We start from the raw sequence: 20,884 nt of genomic DNA, 5'->3' as shown, positions 1-20,884 counted from the left end.
GGGATGCTTTGAGAATAATTGTCAATTTATTTTGTATATGTGAAGCTCTTTGAGACTGCTTTTGATTTAGTGCTATATAAATAAATTTGACTTGAATTAGAAAATTGTGTTTCGTAAAAACAGCCTATGAATCAAAGTGGCAAGTCTAGAAGCCATGAAGGAGATTTTGCTTCAGACTTATCGTCATGTTTTGAGGGGCGGACCTGTCTCATGCAAATGAGCCACGTGACGATGACAATATTCTCAAGAAAATTCCTCAAGCTCATTTAAAATGTTGGATGGAAATATGGAGTTTCCTTTCCATTTATTACCCCTCCATTAATTTTAGAACGTGATACAAGAGGACTTTAAATTTTTCAATTAACAGCAAATACTTTCTAGCCCTTGTTATTTTTTTGCGGGTAAATCCACCTCAACATGCTCTCTAGCCAGGCAGCTCCATGCTGTTTCTCAAACATCTGCAGTACATTTCCTTTCTGTGTGACAGAGGAAAGAATTGAAATAAAGAAAAAAAAAAAAAAAAAAGGCTTCCTCGCCCACTGTGGCCACATGGCCAGGGAGGAGAACAGTCGGTCGCTCGGCAGCCCACCGGCCACAGTCGGACATATTTGCGGTTGACTTCTCCTCACTTGAGTCTGAACTTCTCTTCCCGGCGGCCGTTGTTGTTTGCGTTTATCTCATGCTCGCATCTAAAAACTGATCAAACCCAGAACAAAACCAAACATGCACTTTCTCCTGCCTTATTATATCCCCTGCTTTGGTCTCTCTATTTATACTGAGTGGGGTGATCACCCCCTTTGCCGGAATGGAAGAGGGGGGAGGACGGAGCCACATCAGCACGGTGGTTTACCGCTGCACGCCAAAATCGGGCCAGAATGAATGACTTCCATCCACTGCTTCCCTTTCACTTACACTCGTGTGGGCACACACACAGACAGGGAGCACACACACTCTGGATAGATGTAAACAAGGGGGGAAAAAAAAAGCTTCAGTCAGTAGTCTGACTTTTTAAGGCCATCACCTATTTGTTAATGCATCTCACTGCGCTTAAATTGGACAGCTATTTTTTGCTTCCTTTTAACCTACTTTCTCGGGGCAGAAATAGAACCTGGACCAGTTGGGGTTCCAATGTTAAATCAGCCCTCCTGCTGCCTGTTATGTCATTTGACAATTATAATAAAATATTTGTTTGCAAGTCTGCAAGTGTGTCAATGCAGCATTATGTTTACCAATTTGTCCTTTCCACTCACAAAGTCAGATTTTACGGGTTGCAAATAACTTTCAGCATGTGCGTTGCACCTATGTAGAGTCTAGACCACAGGTGTCAAACTCAAGGCCCGGGGGCCAGATACGGCCCGCTACATCATTTTATGTGGCCCGCAAAGACAAATTGTGCATCAATTTCGTGTCATTACTAGAATTACAAATCGTCTTCCCTCATAATAATATATATATTTTTTTTATATTTGAACAGTTTTTACTAGTCTGATTCGAAAACGAGTTATTTGTCAGTTTTTTTGTAGCTTTTACTGTATATAATATATAAATTTATTTGGGTTGACAGTCATAATGGCCCTCCGAAAGAAGCTATGACTACAATGCGGCCCGCGAAAAAAAAATTGTTTGACACCCCTGGTCTAGAAGCACAAGCATACATACAAAACATGAAACTAAATTCTAAAATCAAAACAAAATCAACACTCATATACCATCCTGTGAAACATTTTAACATAAATCTTTTTGATATTTTTCTGAAAAATACACGAGATGGGAATGACAGATTTGATCATGGCTGGTTAGTGTACATTGCTGTGTAAAATAAAAATGGGAGTTCCTGTTCAATCAGGTGGATCCACATTCCTACAATGGCTTTAGCTTTGCGTCATGCTTACACACACGCATGAGAAACCCCACAAGCTGTGAGAAACTAATTAACTTAGTTTAAATGAGATTTGTGGTTATTTGATACTGTTTGAAAATGTGTCAAAAATGTTTTGATAGTTTCTCACATTCAGCTAACCTTTTTAACGGGAGGCAGTTGATGAAAGAATAAGCAAATCTTGAACAGAAAGGATCGAAAAAAAAAAGACAGTTCAATTCCACCGTGGATACTTGACCTTTATCTTTTTTGGACCACCAAGCGTCGCCATGGCAACTGTACTCTGCTACCGTTCATCTTTGTATTACCTCATCACGTTCTACAAGTCATCCGTTTCTATCGATCTGGAAAATATTGATCAAATAACTTAGGAGGGAGCGAGTTGAATGAAAGGAAAGAGATTTTTTTTTTCTTTTCTGAAGGTCTTTATGGTGAGAGCAGAGATCTGAACCCACAGCGACTTGCTCTCTGTAATCTGTTACAGATTAGCGCAGTTGATTACACAGCTCGGTGCACTTGAATCTGCTGCAAAAACACCCACTCAAAAAAATTCACATATCCATTATTAACCGTTTCCCTTTTTGAACAGGTTTCACTAGATGTTTATACAGCGCATTCATTCACAGCAGTTTTGGTTTCCATTCCAGCTTCTTACAATTAACCAGTCCTACCTGTAATATTTTCTGTAGAGTGCATCCAAGAGAGACACTCCACCATCTGGCGTAGGAATCCCCCCCCCACGCCCCTCCCTCGCGACTTCGAAGGCTTCTTCTGGCCTAATTACTGACAAGTACAAATAAATTTTGGGACTCTGTGCTGATAAACACTCTTGTACTGTTTCAGATACACTTTCCACAATTCGGATGTGAGCAGCGGGGTTAAATAAGGTCACTCGAGAAGGAAGTCACACGTACAATGCACCTGCCCACGTATTTTCAAAGTTCTTCAAAGCATGACGAAGCAAAGTCAATGCTGAGAATAGCAGCATCGCCGCTCTTGGTTGTTGACCTGCACACCTTCTCTGGAGATGACCATTAGCATGCCGCTGCTGCTTAAAAGTAATTTATTGCAGGACTCTTGAGGTCATGGCTGGGAAAGATCACAAGCCGACAGCTTTTTAAAAATATTAGTCATGCCTCTGTTTCATTTTGGTGCAATCATGTTGCAATCCTCACTTGAGCTTTAGAAGACCGTAGGGAAAAATATTTCATGTCAGAAGGTGTTCATGCCTTTGCTGCAGATGAGATGAGATGAGAGGAGGTGCACATTATTGGAATTTTCTCCATTTCTGCAAAAGTGTGCTTGGTCTTAAGATGCCTTCAAAGACCTACAAGGCTGTTACGCCTGTTCATCTGTGGGCACGATAGAAGCCGGCGGCTATATTTAACCTCACGCAGACGCCTGCAGAGCCGTCTCGTCGTGTGTAGTGACATAAAACGCAAATTGTCCAATTATCCCAGGCCACCGCTAATGATGTTTGTGTCCATTAAGCGAGCACTTCATTACTCAAGTCCTATTTCTGCTCATCTATTAATCCCGTAATTAAGGCTATCCATCCATCCAAATGTCTATCACTTTTCAAATTATTGAAAATAAATTTTGTTTTCCTATTTGCAGGCGTGGCGCTTGACATCCAGAAGGATTTCGAGGTATCCGACAGCGTGGTCGCCTTGTTGCAAACAGGTATGTGTCCCTCAGCCTAAAGGTTTTATTTGAAAAAAAAATATTACATAATGTGGCTTTAATGGGGTGTTTTGCGAGTAGCGGATTGCAAGGCCGCACTTCATGGCAAGAAAGGAAAACACAAATTGGGAGTCTGCTTGCAACCTTGATGTGTGCCCACTTGGGTTTAGGGCAGGGTTTCCTCCAGTCCTAATGAATCCCCCTTTTTTCGGGAGATAGCATGCAAAGCCCTCTTATTGGAGGACAGGAGCCAGTCTTGTCTCAGCGTGGCCTCCGAGTCATTTCAACACCATCACTTGGGTACACAAAGGCCCGTTGAGGCCAAGAATACAGCCCAGTGTTTCCTCCCATGCTTGATGTTCCCTAAGCTAACTAAGAGTGACCTGAATGGTGTCTTAAAGACAAAAATATCCTCCAGGAAAAAAACACTTAGGTCATGTCTGTTATTTTTTTTTCCCCCTAGTGAAAGGGCCATTTCATCACCTCTAAATCAAATTTTCACCCAATTCCATTCTAGCCTCCCGATTTTTTTTGCCGCTAACATTTTTCAAACCTCAATAAAATAACACACCCCTTCACATTTGGATGAAATCGTGACAGGAAAGCGGAAAACACTGGAGCTTTTTATTCTTAACTCTGTTTACTTTGGACCATAATTGGGGTTATTGACACATCCACACTTGTGCACACACGCACCTCACATTCTTCATGAGTGAAAAAGAGATGCCTGATTTGCCCTTCACCTCTCTCGACCGGTCTAAAAGTAGAAGACCTGCCTGGACCTGTGGTAGCTCAGACTCCGCTTGGCCCCTGATCCCCAGACGACCTTTTCTCACAACAGACTGTGGAATGCTTCATGTTTGTAATCTGAAGGGGAGTCTAAGTGTGAAGGTGATGTCATGAGTTGACTCCCAGCATGTATACACGCTGCATATGTTTACAGTATTTTCACGTCCCTCTGGTTCAGTCCACCCAACTTTTTATCCCCTGAGAGAACAATCCAAGTCTCTGTAAGCACCTGCAAGCCAGAAACGTTCTGCCTTTTTTCCTTCCTCACTACCTCCGTCATGGCAGCTTCCGCCCACTTTGGACCACAAACTACCGTGGAGGTGTTAGACAGGCACTTGGACAGGCTACAAAATGAACATGCATATGATGCAATTCAAACTAAAACAGTACATGTCCATTTAATGAGCTGAAAGGGCAGATATGCCTTCGGGAAAGTTCTTGTTCCTGCCGCAGATCTTGTTCCAGTCAGTCATAGAGCAAGAACCTGAGGTTCAACCACCACCAAGCAGGAAAGGACGCGATGTCTCATTCAACTAAATTCCAGAGTGTAAAAATAAGTCTTAAGTAACTATTCAAACATTTCCACTGAGGTATTGACTCTAATTTCCGCCGCAAGTTGATTCAATAAAAAGGAAACGGAAAAAAGAGAATGCTGGAGAACCTGCAGACGTTTTGGAAGCTCTCAGAGTCAAACACAGCGTACGAGTCATTTCCTTGTACGTTGTAATGACTTTGGGAATTTGAGAGGATGGAGAGAGGAGAGTTGCTAAAGTGCCCTTGAGCAAGACACCCAATCCTCAACTAGACATTTGCGATGATATCTCTCCTCTTAGTGAAAAGAGAATTTCCCCTTGGGGATCACTAACAAGGATCCCGATAACTTGCTACAACAATACGACGAGATGATGCAGTTCTCCTTTTTTGTTATTCTGCCAAAAGAGACCAACCTTATTGACATGAGGTTGGCAGCCATTTTTATTTTTTATATTTGTAAACGTGTCACCTGGGCGGGGAGCTCAGATCTCTTGTGAGAGTTAGTTAAAAAAATTGATGTTTAAGCCTGGAGCTCTCAGGCCCGTCACAATCCCGAGATGCTCTCACCTGAGCCCACCGGACTTGTCAGACAACAGCACGAGCTCTTAGCTCTCCCGCTGCAAATGTCAGGTCTGCTCTAATGGCCCCTCCGGCTGCCTGAGGTGAGTGACGCACTCGCGCAGCTGTGAACCGGCCCGGTCCCGAGGGCACGGAGGGCACCAAAGGTTAATGCAAAAGCTTGTTCACCTGGATGATATTACCTTTACTTAACCGACTTTCCAGCCTAACCAGACTGACTTTCTACATTTTATGCTTTGAGGCAATTCCGAAATAAAACGTCATAATAGAAGGCGACGATGTCATTATCCACTGGCAGAGCATGAAAGCAATATCGTGCTCAGCAATTCTGGATGTGAAGAATCCTAATGAGGAGCCACAGCTCAAAACAGCTCACATTCTGTCTGTGCCATATTCTGTGTGGCTGCCCACCTTGTCGGTAATACGATCATTTACACACACACACTCGCACGAAATGACATGACAAGCCCCTCCGCTCATAACATGGTGTCAGTCTGTCATTGGGCTGCTATGTGAGCTTAAGGAATGAGGCCACAGGTGCTCGGGGCGACTCGCCACTCCAGCTCTGCCCAAATATTAAGACTTAGGCGCCGTTGAGAAACTGCGAGGTGAAAATGGAATTTTTTGATGAATAAAAATAATAAAAAATATTCCGAATATATTCTGAATACCGTATTTTCCGCACTATAAGGCGCACCTAAAAACCTCCAATTTTCTCAAAAGCCGACAGTGCGCCTTATAATCAGGTGCGCCTTATATATGGACCAATACTGAGCCACTACAGCAGGCGTGTCCAAAGTCCGGCCTGCGGGGCAAATGTATATGTCTTATATGTGGACAAAATTTTTAAATGGGCCATTCATTGAAGGTGCGCCTTATAATCCGGTGCACCTTATATATGGACAACGTTTTAAAATGGGCCATTCATTGAAGGTGCGCCTTATAATCCGGTGCGCCTTATAGTGCGGAAAATAGAGTATATTATTTTTATTTATTTTATTTATTTTCATATATTGATATAAATTGGATTAGAGGAACCCTCATCCATGCACATCCGATCTACGCGTCATCAGAAGCTCTCGGAATCTTTTCGTTACTCACTTGCAAAAAATAAGTTATTCCTGTATCTTCTCTTGTGCTTGATCAGCTGTTTTGAAGGATCACAGCTGCTTCTATTTTGTCTCTTGCTTCAGTCACTATCCCTTGGTACCCCCTCTTTCTCTATCAGCAGTTTGGCAGCTGTCCTTTGCCATGTTGTCACCTTAGAAGAGTTTGAGAGCTGCAGTGATGACGGCAAAAGGAGCGTACCAGAAACATGTACCTTAATTGTCGGCATTATTTTTATTTATTTGGCGGAGCCCAAAATAGAGCGATGACCCGATGATTCACCGACATCACCCTGCGTGCATGTGTCTATATTTTTCTAGGCCACATCTCAAGGGAAGGCAGCTGTCGGCCATGATTGGAACGCCTTTCACTTTGTGTCGACAAATCAATAACAAAGCTGGTGATTGACCACCCAGTTTAAATTGAAAATGAGGACAACGTGCTAACCCAGAACCGATAGAAACTCATAAATATGAGAACCGTAACACCAACCTGCTAATGACTATTCCACTTCTTTTTTCTCTTAAAAAGAGAACTGATTACTTCTCTCCCACCTTTGAGACATCAATTTCCAACACACACGCAAGAACGTTCTCGTTAATCGTGGACTTGACTTTTATAATGCACAGTGAAGGTCAAGGATAGTCTGTGTGTGTTTCATAATCCATTAGCGTAACAACAAGGATTGCACAAATTCAGACAAGCAGGGTCGCCTGCCGTCATTACGCCGGCTGCTCCAATGTGCATTACGGGGAATATTTTTTTTTACTCTTCATGCTGCACCTAAGTGCATATTTTTTTTATTCTCTGCCACGCCAGCCTTCCTCTAGCCTTGAATAGCAGTCTGGACTTGAATTGAATCTCACTTCCTGTCAGCAGCCTATTCTTTATTCTTAGCACATGTGTATTTGCTTCCAATATGTGCTTGCTAATAAGCAAAAGATGATGTTGCAGCCAGACGCTTTTCTTTTTCGGAGCGCCGTGTAATTCTCCCCAGCTGCAGCAGGTAGTCAGGCAGCTGTGACACGCACCGACTAACCACTCGGAGAATCGTCGAGATAGGATACAATCAAAAAGGGTTTAAGTGGGAGTTTGCCTGTATTTGACTGCGGCTTCTGTTCGGAATTAACTGTTCAGATCCAGGCGAGAGAGAGGTATTTCCCAGGCTTCCCAGATTGGTAATCCAACACCGCTCGAGACTGAGCAGAGGGGGACTGAGGGGTAAATTTGTGGTAATCAGAAATTTGAGGAATGTAGGAATACATGGGGCGCCACATGAAGGGGAATCCCCAAGGCAGTAGCCTGATATGTGTGAATGTCCAAATGGAAGTGTCACAGCCGCCATGGGCAGTCCCATTAATCATTAGAGGAAGAAATATACTCCCAGCTGTACACTTGACAACACACAACACCTTTTGTTCATATGATATATAAACTCACGGAATCAAACATTTGCAATGGCTTCATGCTAATTTTACCGTGAAAAAAGGTAAAGAGAAAAACCACGGTGGCTTTTATGAGGCCCCGGACCCAAAATAAACAGCAATATATTTACACACCCTTCAGCCAAGCTACGTTTCACAAGAGCAGTAGCGGGAAACCTACTTGGCTATTTTGATTTCATTCAAAATGCCCATGCGTATAAAATTGCCCGCTGTGTCTTCTCGTTTATAGTGCCATCTGGAACTATCCGCACACACACGAGCATTCACACGCAAATTCACACCAAAGTTCAATGTGTGTTGCTTGTACGAGTTTTTTAAATTGATCAAGGTGTCTGTAGAATTTCTGCTTCAGAACATCCCTTTTGTCTGCACAGTATTGACGGGGGTGATAATAAGCGTGCTTTTCAAGGCCTGTGTAAAAGTTAACAGCTTTACATAGCGTCGCCATGGTTACAAGCAGATGTCGCCCAGAATAGCAATAGTGGAATCTCACTTGTTTCATTGACTATATGTGCATAAATGGCCTTTTATGTCAAATATGCAAAATGCTTTTCATTTCTCAGAGTACATTCCTTAATACATGTGGATTAGATCCGCTATTGAACAACAAAGGGTTTGAAGCAAACAACAAAATAACCACATTGATTTTTTTTTTCTCCACTGCAATGGCCTGTCTTTTATAAAAATGGTCAAATCTGCAAGAAATTATTAGATCTTATAACGTTAGGGCAGTGTAGCACCCGGTGCAAGTGTAACTAAGCCATCTAGTGGTGAAAGGTGATATTACAACTTAAAGTAAAGCGTGGACTAAATTAAAAATATATATATATTGAAAATCCTTGAAAATGGTATCGAACTAGTAGTAGGTAAAAATAAATCACCCTGAAAATTGAAAATCAATCGCACGCCAGCAGTTGCCCATCCCTATTATACATTTTTCATTTTTTAAAATAAACAATCCAAGAGTGAAAGCAGTCGCACATCTCATTATACAAACAGAAGACACACACATCCTTTTCTCGTCATCCAAACAACTCCCGCTGCAGCATGCTGATAACCTCGTCACGACTGCGAGAGTGGAAAGCTTCGGTATTCACGGAAGAATTTGTGACGGGATAAGCGGTGACACAAAAACAGGCTGTGAACAGGACAATGTGACTAAAAATGGCACTGATTGACAGCGTCTAGCCTGCAGACATGTACGGACCTGCGTATTATTGCATGTGTCTTTCTTTACTCCTCTCTGGTCAAATTCCTTCAGCTGTCCGCCCTCGCTTTGACCGTCTTGATTGTCAGGTTACACAGCTAAAAGATCCAAAGTACTTTCAACTTTGTGGATAGGTGGCATTTTCCTAGCTGGGACCTATTAAATGTCACTGTGGTTCTAAAAAATAAAATATGGAATGGAAAATGTGGCTAAAGGAATTTTTCTCCCCTTACTGTTAGCTCTCAATTTCTCTGTCCTTCCCTGATTTAAAATTTTATGGTCTCACTTGCATGTTACCACACGGTATGAACTGGATGAGTATCGAGGCCCATACATAGATTTAATATTTTCTTCTGCATTGCAGAACCAAAACTCTTAAAATTCAAAATAGTAAATAAATAAAAGTGAAAATATAAGCAAGTCTAAAATATATAGTAATTTGATTTTTTTTTTATTAAAAAAAATTTATTTGGAAATAAAAAGAACAAAATATACATAAACAGAATAAAAATAAATATTAACATTAAAAAATGATTCAAAAATATCTATCCATCTCTCTCTCTCTATATCTATATCTATATCTATATCTATATCTATATCTATATCTATATCTATATATATATATATATATATATATATATAAAAAATATATTTGAAAATTTTAATTAAAAAATATATGGAAATAAAAGGAACAAAATATACATAGCAAATACAATAAAAGATAAATACAAACATTAAAAAACGATTTAAAAAAATAAGCAAAATTATTTAGATCACAATCTTACAACCAGTTCCAGTTACGCACTATAATTGTTAGCATTCTTTTTTTATTCACTCTGTGATGGCCTTTGTACATAATCAAATGTGTATCCAAAGCAGTTTGGCCAGTGTTCATAAAAACACCAGAAAAGCAGCTGAGCAGAAACACAAATCTTTTTTATTTCAAAGGCCTGTTTGGAAATGGGAAAAGCGACAGACATAATGCCGTCTGTCCCCTTTGTGTTTGCTAGTTCCACTTTTATCAAACTAAACTACTGCCTTTTAAGGCAAGTACAGGTGAGTCTCATGTATCACAGGCAAATGTGTTTGCGCAAGGTTTGGTGAATAAACAAAACACACCTTGACACACTCATAAACAGAAAGATCTGATCATCTGTGGCTTGTATTGTATATAAGGGTGAGGCACCTCCTGAGGTTTTATAGTCAATTAAAACAAGAACAGGATTTCCCATATTTTTGCGCGTAAGATTCTCCACCAATCATGCTCACCTTAAATTATAATGAAGACTTTTTGAGATCATCAAAAATTTTCTTTCTCTCATCGGGGCAGCTGTATAAACATCCACACAACTGTTTGGGTTTTGCGACCACATTTACATTACACATTTACTATTTTTACTTGAGATTGGGGACGTATCTCTAAAAGCTTTGTTAAGATCAAACAAAAATGGGGATGTGTCCCGTTAGATTGAGTAAACAGGAAAGGCACTGGTGGACAAGGTGGAATGTGGCTTGGGCGGACGGGGAGCATTTTATGCGTGTTAACCGTTTAAGGGTTCTTGCTTATTTGACGTCATACGTCGTCCACTGAGAGAATGTGACCCTGTCAACAAATGGGCTTATGCTATTATAAAAATTAAACTAACTTTACACTTATTTCTCGGAGTTGAATTAGCTGTGTACACCTAAACAGACAATTTCTAAAATACTATAAATCAATTTTGAATATTATTAAGACTTGCCCAATTTCTGCTGTAAAAAAAAAATAATCTGCCTTGTCAAACTAATATATATATATATATATTTTATCAATTGCTCAGTTTGTGCTGTAAATTTTTTTTATCTGCCTTGTCAAACTGTAATATATTTTTTTTTATGAATGTGTTGCTGATCTTTTCAGTACTAAGCTAACAACAGAAACTAGTTTTATTTCCAAATAACCCCAGTGTGAAAATGAGCACGTTGGATTTAGGTACACGTCAACTGAAATCAATCCAAATCGACTCCGGAGCAGACAGCGTCGTTCGATTCCTTTTCCACACATTAAAAAGCTTTGAGGTGTGCTTTGAAAACAAGCAACGAGGTTAACACTGAATAATTGTGAGAACCGTGTCAAGGTGCCCGAGTTTGCTCCGACGTGCGGACATTGCAACAAAGTCGCAGGGAATAAAGATGCAAGGATTCTCCATTGATGATCAGGTGTGTGTTTTTTGACTAGCTGCTAAACTGGGTCGAACACTTTCTGCCCACAGTTTAGTAAAATCTCACATGGGAGAGGAGTGTGTGTACGTGACTCTCATTCTAATTACACTTCATCAAAACAGTTTTTTTTTCTGATAGTTTTATATTTTAATCCGGCTCACCTTTGACCCTGAGGAAAAGTGGTTGGGAGAATGAATGGATGAATGCTTTTTTTTCATAAAAGGTAAAAGGACATCCATTTCTCTTTCTGCCATATCACATGTTGACATAATCGGATTCCTCCCCTTATCCTGTGCGGCCGGGATGCGTGGCTCTTATATAACGTCCCCCCCCCCCACCACACACACACACACACACACACACACACACACACACACACACTCCACCCACCACATCTTTATGCTGACAATGTGTCAAAACAGCAGCCTGCCTCCTTTGCTCTCCCACTGCTGTCAAGAGCAACCTCTCTGTCCTTTCTGCACCACAAAGACTCCCAAAGTCAGCGTGAGTGGATTAAAAATGCAAAATCCGCAAGATCTATTTGCGTCCGTCTGGTCCTGCTCGTAAATATTGACGAAAAAGCCAGAAAACGAGGGCGGCCTCACTGCAGCTGAGCAATTAGTCAACACGTTTTAAAGCACTAATGGGACCTTGACTGGGAAGTTGTAAAAAGTTGGCGGAATTATTTATGACCAGTGGGAAATAAGCCGCAGGGCACAAAGCAATATTTTGTAATGTGTCATTTCTTTGTCTTTTCCTGTCACAGTGTTCATCTGCAGCTTCATGGTGGCAGCTCCCATCTTCGGTTACCTGGGCGACCGTTTCAACAGAAAGGCCATCCTGAGCTGCGGCATTTTTTTTTGGTCCACCGTTACGCTGTTGAGCTCCTTCATCAGCAAAGAGGTACGACAAAACAATGGCGGGACATGTTAGCTCGTATCCCAGACAAGCTCATTATCGTGGATACGCTTTTATTGAAAGCAGGGAAATGAAATGTCACGCTTGGCGTAACCGCGTTGGCAGTTTTTACATCTTTGCCCGCCATCCAATTAAGCCAGGCCGACGCTTGGTCTCGGTTACGAGACTTTAGAAGATAAGACGGCAGTTTAAGTACCCCTTGACAGTTTGTTTTGATATCTTTAAAAACCTTTGTGTGCATTCAACAATAACATGACTCTCAGGAGCAATTACATGGGGAGATTAAGTTCTAGAGCAAAAGGCTTCATGTGCAGGCAGACAACATTGTAATAGGAGCGCTTGGAAATAAATGTGCAAGACCTCCACCAAGGCTTAATCATATGGCAAATCAATAAGGGATCAATCACCATATAGCAGGGGTGTCAAACTCATTTTTTTCGCGGGCCGCATTGTAGTCATAGCTTCTTTCGGAGGGCCATTATGACTTTCAACCCAAATGAATGTATGAGCACCTCATATTATATACAGTAAAAGCTACAAAACAAACTGACAAATAACTTTTTCAAATCAGATGAGTAAAAACTGGTCAAATATTTTTAAAAAATGATATTAAAAGTGAAGACAATTTGCAATTCTAGTAATGACACACGAATTTCATGCACAATTTGTCTTCGCGGGCCACATAAAATGATGTGGCGGGCCGTATCTGGCCCACGGGCCTTGAGTTTGACACCTGTGCCATATAGGATTGGATCCCCTAAAAGCGCAACAAAGTTTTTTGAATAGCATCAATACAAATTGACCACACGATAAAAATCGTAGCTAATGAAAATGAAAGTCGCAACAGTTGAAATGATACAAAGTAGTATATCGGAAACTGCAGACGGGAGGAAGGTCACCCAAGCAAATCGGCATTGATGAATACATCACCGCCAAGATTCAAGGTATTGAAAAGAGCTAATGTGTGCCATTTGACTGGCAGCCACACACAGCTTGAAAAGCTGAAGCACTCAATTTCTGCAGACCAGCATTATTGGCTTCACTGCTTTGAGTGGGAGCTGGTCAGAAAGAAATGACAGCATAGACGTCTCAGGAGGGTGGAGACAAGATGGCAGTCTTTTATTTGCCTGAGCGGGGAAATGCAGCCAGGCGACTTAAGGGGCTGAGAAGAAATGAAGTACTGCTGTTGAATTGAGGAAGCACTCCTCAGTCACATTTTTGGAGTGTGCTTAGGCCACTTCAATTCCTAATGACACCAAAATGCTAATATTGTAGCAGCACTGCAAAATTAAATTTCTCTCTCACTGTTAATCATTGGATTAGATGAGTGACATTAGAAAGAAGGATTTATTTTTGTATTACAGACGCAGGAGTACTGTATCTTTCCAGATAGTGTTGCCATGGAAACAGGTGCCCACACAGATGCCCCTATGACCACTCCTTAAGCCATTTAATTACACTTTTATCAGTTTATCATGTCTGAAAGGGTGCCAAATTTAATTTATTTTAATTATTTTATAGCTTATTCTCCAGGGGCGGAGCTACATGGTGACCAGGGGTGGCCAATAGCGACTCCACAACTAGGAAATATTTGATATTATGCCATTTCCACATGGATTCAATATTCTGAGATCATTTGTCACAAGAATTTTCATGAACAAATGAATCATTTCTTCCATTTTTATTGTCTCTGCGCAGTACTACTGGTTGTTTGTGCTCTCCCGCGGCCTGGTGGGCATTGGAGAGTCCAGCTACTCGTCCATCTCCCCCACCATCATTGGAGACTTGTTCACCAATAACAAGCGTACCATGATGCTCTCTTTCTTCTACCTGGCCATCCCCTTGGGAAGGTGAGCGACAGAAACATCTCACTCTCGTGTCCAGGGATCAATTAGGACATGTAATGAAGGTCAGACTCAAAAGTTTTTTACCTTGATACAGCTGCACTAACATCTACCACACAAGAATGCAGTACTTTAAATATATTGAGGTGGGTGTGGGAATTGGAGACATTTTAAGCGCAAATCTGCAGCCCTCAATGAGAAAAAGGACCACAGGGAGAGAGTAAACAAAGCAGAGTGATAAAAGATGAATGGACCGGTGGATGGAGCACCGAAAAACCCCTTTGGGGTTTAACATTATGAACAGAACAGTGCGGAGCAGAATGCAGACAAATGGAAAAGTCGCTCAAAGAAGGAGAACCGTGTGCTGTAATATTTCATTGAAATAACAACCTCATTCAAATCCATCTTTTGTAAGTGGACTCTCTCGTACCGGGTTTTGATTTATACTTTATTGATCGTGTTGTATGCTCTCTAGAATTAGATTGGTCTTTTGTCCTCAGTGAATTTGGAGGTTATTTTTCCCATTAAACACTGATTGGCATTCATTCCATTAATTTTCTATGTTCTCCTGAAAATGAGCTATTTACGACTCCCTACAAATAGGGCAATTAGCCAATCAGCCCAGTTGCAACTAGCGTCTCCATCAACTTCAAATACAGTCTTTAATGAGGCCGCTATGCGAGCAGGATGTGTTTATTGCTACATTGAAAGGATGGAAAACAAACACAGTGAGCAAAGTCAGACCGATGAGTCATACACTTGATATAGAAATGACATCCATGTGTCAGTGGCATCATCGGCACTTGTGTTTTTTTTCCTGCAGCGGATTGGGTTACATCCTGGGCACCAGCGCCAAGGTAGCTGCAGGAGACTGGCACTGGGCATTGAGGGTAAGGCCATCAACTGCTGCATTATACACACAAACAAACCCACACAAGGACGGATTTAGTGCCCCTCCTGCGGGGCTGTGGTTGGGGCCGGCGTAGATCCGGGTTCAGAGGGGTCAAAAACACAGTGGGGGCACACAAGGCTGGACGTTGTGAGGAAGTGACAGGGCAAACCGCGCTAAAGGCAAAATAAGTCACTCACGCGTTGACGTCAACTCCGATCCTTCAGAAAAGTTTGTAAAATAGAATTTGAAAGATTTAAAATGGCATCTATGCTACAAATTCTCACGGGGTCAACAAACTTGTAAATGTAAAACATTTGGAGGAGGGGCTAATAGAAATTATATTATAACAACTTTTTTAAAAAATACAGACCATCCAAATATAAATTCAGGTGTCAAACTCAAGGCCCGGGTGTCAGATACAGTCCGCCACATCATTTTATGTGGCCCGCGAAGACAAATTGTGCATCAAATTCATGTCATTACTAGAATTGCAAATTGTCTTCACTTTTAATATCTATTTTTTTAAATATTTGACCAGTTTTTACCCATCTGATTTGAAAACGAGTTTGTTTTGTAGCTATTACTGTATATAATATGAAGTGCTGATACATTTATTTGGGTGGACAGTCATAATGGCCCTCCGAAAGAAGTTATGACTACAATGTAGCCCGCGAAAAAAATCAGTTTGACACCCCTGGTGTAAACATTTACTTTGTTTTTTTACTTCACCTCAACTCAAAAGAGAAACAAACTGGTTAAATGTGAAACAGGATTCCCTAGGTGAGGCTGACTTTGGAGGTCATTTTTAAAAAAAGCCCAAACAATGTAAGTCCGTGACTCCTCTAATGAAGCAAATGACATTTAAAGGCGGAAAAGAAACATTCCTTCGACGGGTCACAAAGGATTTCTTCGGATTCCTGGACATGACAGGTAGTTTGCTGGCTTTGGGGAGGGAAACAGGAAGTCAATACTAACCGGTCTTGGTGGAACGTTAAAAACATAACAATAAAGAGGGCAGTTTGTTCCACTGTGGCCACACTGACATTCTAACACAACAATTCAAAAGCCAATTAGTCAGTGGCTCGGCATGTGGGAGGAAAACAAATATGAAGGCATGAAACAACGGCGCTATCCTGCTGTCGGTAAAAAATGACTCGACAGAGCTTCCGCTTGTTTTTGCCCGCCGTGTTCCTGCGACCTTCCTTGTTTGGCTAAAAGGAAGGCGGGGGGAGGGCACTCGCTCGTACGTGGGATTGCCAACCATCCATACGTACAGGAAACGTGTAATGGGCCCTTTGGGATTCAAGGTTTTGCTGCGCCTTGCTGAATAATTCTAAAGACAATTTTTGAATCCATACATCAGAATTTAGCAGCAGAAAAATTAAATACAAAGTATAAAATTGATTAAATCCAGGCTTAGTCCATCTCATATAAAATTCCCCTCATTAATATTCATGCTGCAGTGAAAATTGCAGATATGACAAGACGCAAAAGAAGGAAATAATCAACGTATGTAATCCTCACACCTCCGAGATGGGAAAAAATAAATAAAATAAAGCACATTACATCCGCCTCGGAGACACTCACTTTTTCACGCCACGCAATTTATGCCTAGAAAGCCATTTCATGAGCTACTTATATCATATAAACAATATTTGCTCTGGAAGATTAAATTGCTTTTGCATCAGTCGAGTAAATCTCGCCCGCACATCTGCTTCATAATTGATGAACTGCAGACTATGCTATATTATACATGTGGAGCGTAAGTAAAAATTCATTGTATTATTCAGTATACAAGCATTGTATCTTATTGTAGTGTAAATAAAATAGGAAGTCAAATACAGTCGTCGGGAAAAATAAATAAAAGATTTTACATGTTAGATGGCTACGTTTGAATCTGAACCAACATAATTTCTATTTACAATCATTTGTGTTTTTATGCACGCCGATCGTATTATTAATCGGCCTCTCATCCGCAATATCTTGATTGTAACGGGGTCAAACCGATTAGAATATTCCCAATTGGGTGTGTCAAGAATCATTTTTATTCTGATCAGGCTTTCAATGTAGCCATGTAAACGTCGCCAAACACACAGACAGCACTGAGAGAGAAAAGCAGCGTGTGTTCAAAGTTAGAATGTCAAGCGTATCGGCAAACACAGCGGGCATCCATTCAGCTTTTAAACACACAATTCCTTGTCCTGCAACCATCCTGCCTTCACTATGCATCCCGCGAGGCCTTATACAAGTGTTCCCATAGGTGTCTCCGGTTTTGGGGATGACTGCAGCAACCCTGATCCTGCTCTTTGTGCCTGAGCCAAAGCGAGGAAGTGCCGACCAGATGGGAGGACGAATCAAAACCCGGACGTCATGGTTGTGTGACATGAAGGCGCTGGCTAAGAAGTAAGATGACTTGGATCTCCTGTTTTAAATGAAAATATAATTTTTTGCAATACAGAAGCTGTTAGAAATCAACAGCAGATAGACACAGTGAGTCTTTGTCAATCACTTGCCGCCATTCAGCAACACTGCTTGACTGTGAGTGAAGGCCGCTCAGCCTCTCGCTCGCTCGGGATGTGTGCACTTTTGTCATGGCTTGACCTTTGCTGGGCACATTTCTTAAAATAGCTTTTTCCAAGACATAAAGTTGACTTTGCCCAGGGGGTTTATTGCAGGTGAAGCACCTTATTCTTGATCGGAGCAAGAGTTTAAGTGTTGGCTGACACAATCTTCGATTCAGTAACTCTGGAAGGTGTTTTTAATACCATGTTATTTTTGCCTCCAACATTAAACTGTCAAGTGGAGTTGCATTTCATTTTATTACTACTTAACATAGACATTTATTAAATCTAAAAAATATTCATCAAAATTACTCTCTAATACCGTATTCTACGGACTATAAGGTGCACCGGACTATAAGGCGCACCATTAATGCATCATGTCAGATTTTTAATCCAAATCAAATCATTCTCCATTTTATCTTTTTTATTTGACCTTCAGATGCAACAAATTACTTTATAATCACAAAATAATGATCCATAGTCTTTTCTATTCATGATTCATAGTCTTCAGCGGGCCACTTATGATTGATTTCATGACACAATGCCTCGGGCCAGTTTAAATTTAGGAATTTGGTCCATATATAAGGCGCACCGGACTATAAGGCGCACTGTCGGCTTTTGAGAAAATTTTAGGGTCTTAGGTGCGCCATATAGTCCGGAAAATACGGTAATTTGGATCTAACACACTGTTTTCATAGACACTAAAACTATTGACCTGTCTCTTTCTGTGTTTTTTTTTTTTTTTTTTTTTAAATGTCCAGTCGGAGCTACGTGTTCTCATCCTTGGCGTCTGCCGCCGTTTCCTTTGCTACGGGCGCGTTCGGGATGTGGATTCCCATCTACCTTGCCAGAGCTCAGGTGGTGCAGAAAACTGCGACTGCGGAACCGTGCGGCAACAAAGAAATCTGCAGCAGCACCGAGAGGTGAAAGACAAAAAATGAAATGTTCCCGAGCAGAATCAATAATCCCTTTTCTTCTTCTGTCAACCAGTCTCATCTTTGGGGCAATCACGTGCATCACGGGCCTGCTGGGCGTGCTGATCGGGGCCGCCACCACACGCCTATGTCGGAAGAAGACGGAGCGAGCCGACCCCCTGGTGTGCGCTGTCAGCATGCTGGGCTCAGCCATCTTCATCTGCCTTATTTTTGTGGTGGCGAAGAAGAACATCATAGGAGCTTACGTAAGAGTCTCGTGCAACATGCGGGGAAAGAAAATGCTTGCTTGTATTTGCACCGTTTAATCCACAGGTGTCAAACTCAAGGCCGGGGGCCAGATACGGCCCGCCACATCATTTTATGTGGCCCGTGAAGACAAATTGTGCATCAAATTCGTGTCATTACTAGAATTGCAAATTGTCTTCACTTTTGATATGTTTTTTTTAAATATTTGACCAGTTTTTACTCGTCTGATTTGAAAAAGAGTTTGTTTTGTAGCTTTTACTGTATATAATATGAGGTGCTCATACATTTATTTGGGTTGACAGTCATAATGGCCCTCCGAAAGAAGCTATGACTACAATGTAGCCCGGGAAAAAATGAGTTTGACACCCCTGGTTTAACAGATAGCAAAATAAATATTCATATTTTAGTGCAGTTGGCAATTAAAAGTGGAAGTCTTAGCACACAAAAAAAATGGTTGATGCCAGAGAACGGACCAAAGGTTATGCGTCTTAAAGCCTAAAGACAGAATTTGCACGTCGGAAAGGGTGCAGCTCGCATTAAACAATGAACTGTGGCAGGCCAGACTTATTTCTCAAGCTTATCAGACACAAAGGAACAGGAAATTATTTTCAACACTTTGCTATGCTAGAAAGACGTTTGTTTTTTAAAAACAGCATCGAAAAATCTGCAAATGTGCCAAGATAGCAAAACAGGTGATTCAACTCCTTTGGGAATTTGAAATGTTCTCACACCTCTCGCTTGTTAAAATTTGAACTCGCCTCTTGTAAGTGATCAGCTCATATTTGTCGGCGTGGCACTGACGGACGAATGTGTCATATTATGGATGGTGACACGGTTGTATCGTCAAGACGTAACTAATCAGATCCTCGCTCTTTCACGGCAACCACGTCTCCATCTCTCTCTCTGCGGTACAAGCAAAGGGGTATTTCCTCAACGGGAAGTCGACGTCAACAGGCTTTAAATACGCCACACAAAAGCGGCGGCTCGTATAGATCTGTTACAAGCAAATCCCAATGGGGGTTGTTTTTAAAAAAAAAAACAGCCAAATAGAAATTGCGGCTTCTACCGCACCTTTCATGTACATACAACCACAACAAGCTATTCAAAGTTTACTACCACACCCAAAAAAAACTTCAAGTAGGATCTCGTAGCTGGAACCAAACTATGGAAAAAAAAATTGAAATATATAAAAATAATATATATAGGCATATAATCTTTCTGGTCCATGCAGTTTTTCGTCTCGTCGGAATCAAACTGAAGAGCGTACAATTGAGCCAAATCTTAATGATATGTTTTTCAACCGCAGCAAGGCAAGCAGTTGTATTCGGCAGTGCATGCCCACACACAGCAGCAGCTATAATGTTCAAATCTTCTTTGTGGCTTTGTGTCTCCTAACCACACGATGGAAACCGGTCGGTCGCCGCTATATCATCCTAAATGTTGTTGTCTTTATTTAGGTCTGCATCTTCATAGGAGAGACGCTGCTCTTTCTGAACTGGGCCATAACAGCCGACATTTTAATGGTGAGTATTCCTAACCTATACTTATCCTCGGCGTCTCCGGGAATTCTGTTATTTTACCAATTTAATTACAAATACGCATGTTGTATTTTCAGTCGTGAAAGCTGATGAGATGTCCGCACGAACACGGCTTCTTTTTTCAAATCTATTTTTCATCCTCGCTCAAACTTGACTGAGTGAAAATTTTCCTTCGCGGTTATGTCACTTAGCAGAGTGATGACAAACGGTGTGCGGCAAAGGAGCAAAATCCATTTTTCCAATTGGCTTCTTGTGACCTTCTCTTTGCAGTTTGTGGTTATTCCCACACGGAGAGCAACGGCGGTGGCCTTCCAGAGCTTCACCTCTCACCTACTGGGTGATGCAGGAAGTCCGTACCTAATAGGCCTGGTAAGTTAAATTAGAAATTGAGGCCAGTTGGAATGTGTAAAATGAGAGTCGGGAGTTTTCCACTCAGCTCAGAGACATGTTGGTATCCCAAGGAAATTTCAGAGGTCAAAGAGGTGACCGAAACTAAAGTAACTATGTAACTCCACCAGGAAGAAC

General features: G+C 41.3%; 1 protein-coding gene and 1 long non-coding RNA gene across 2 annotated transcripts in view; one reads left to right on the top strand and one right to left on the bottom strand.

Moving 5' to 3' along the window:
* LOC125982742 (uncharacterized) overlaps window positions 1–20,884 on the bottom strand; it is a 34,254-nt gene that overhangs the window by 3,552 nt on the left and 9,818 nt on the right. The window lies entirely within an intron of this gene.
* spns2 (SPNS lysolipid transporter 2, sphingosine-1-phosphate) overlaps window positions 1–20,884 on the top strand; it is a 35,101-nt gene that overhangs the window by 6,496 nt on the left and 7,721 nt on the right. The window contains exons 2-10 of the mRNA XM_049743730.1: window positions 3,497–3,562; window positions 12,192–12,328; window positions 14,042–14,193; window positions 15,011–15,077; window positions 17,340–17,482; window positions 18,402–18,563; window positions 18,631–18,820; window positions 20,279–20,344; window positions 20,630–20,728. Coding sequence (XP_049599687.1) covers window positions 3,497–3,562; window positions 12,192–12,328; window positions 14,042–14,193; window positions 15,011–15,077; window positions 17,340–17,482; window positions 18,402–18,563; window positions 18,631–18,820; window positions 20,279–20,344; window positions 20,630–20,728 — 1,082 coding nt within the window. The remainder of the gene's footprint in view (window positions 1–3,496; window positions 3,563–12,191; window positions 12,329–14,041; window positions 14,194–15,010; window positions 15,078–17,339; window positions 17,483–18,401; window positions 18,564–18,630; window positions 18,821–20,278; window positions 20,345–20,629; window positions 20,729–20,884) is intronic.

The sequence above is a fragment of the Syngnathus scovelli genome, chromosome 15 (assembly GCF_024217435.2).
Source record: "Syngnathus scovelli strain Florida chromosome 15, RoL_Ssco_1.2, whole genome shotgun sequence".
NCBI classification, from domain to species: Eukaryota; Metazoa; Chordata; class Actinopteri; order Syngnathiformes; family Syngnathidae; genus Syngnathus; species Syngnathus scovelli.
Note: the sequence above shows the minus strand (reverse complement) of the source record. Positions and strands in the feature narration are given on the sequence as shown.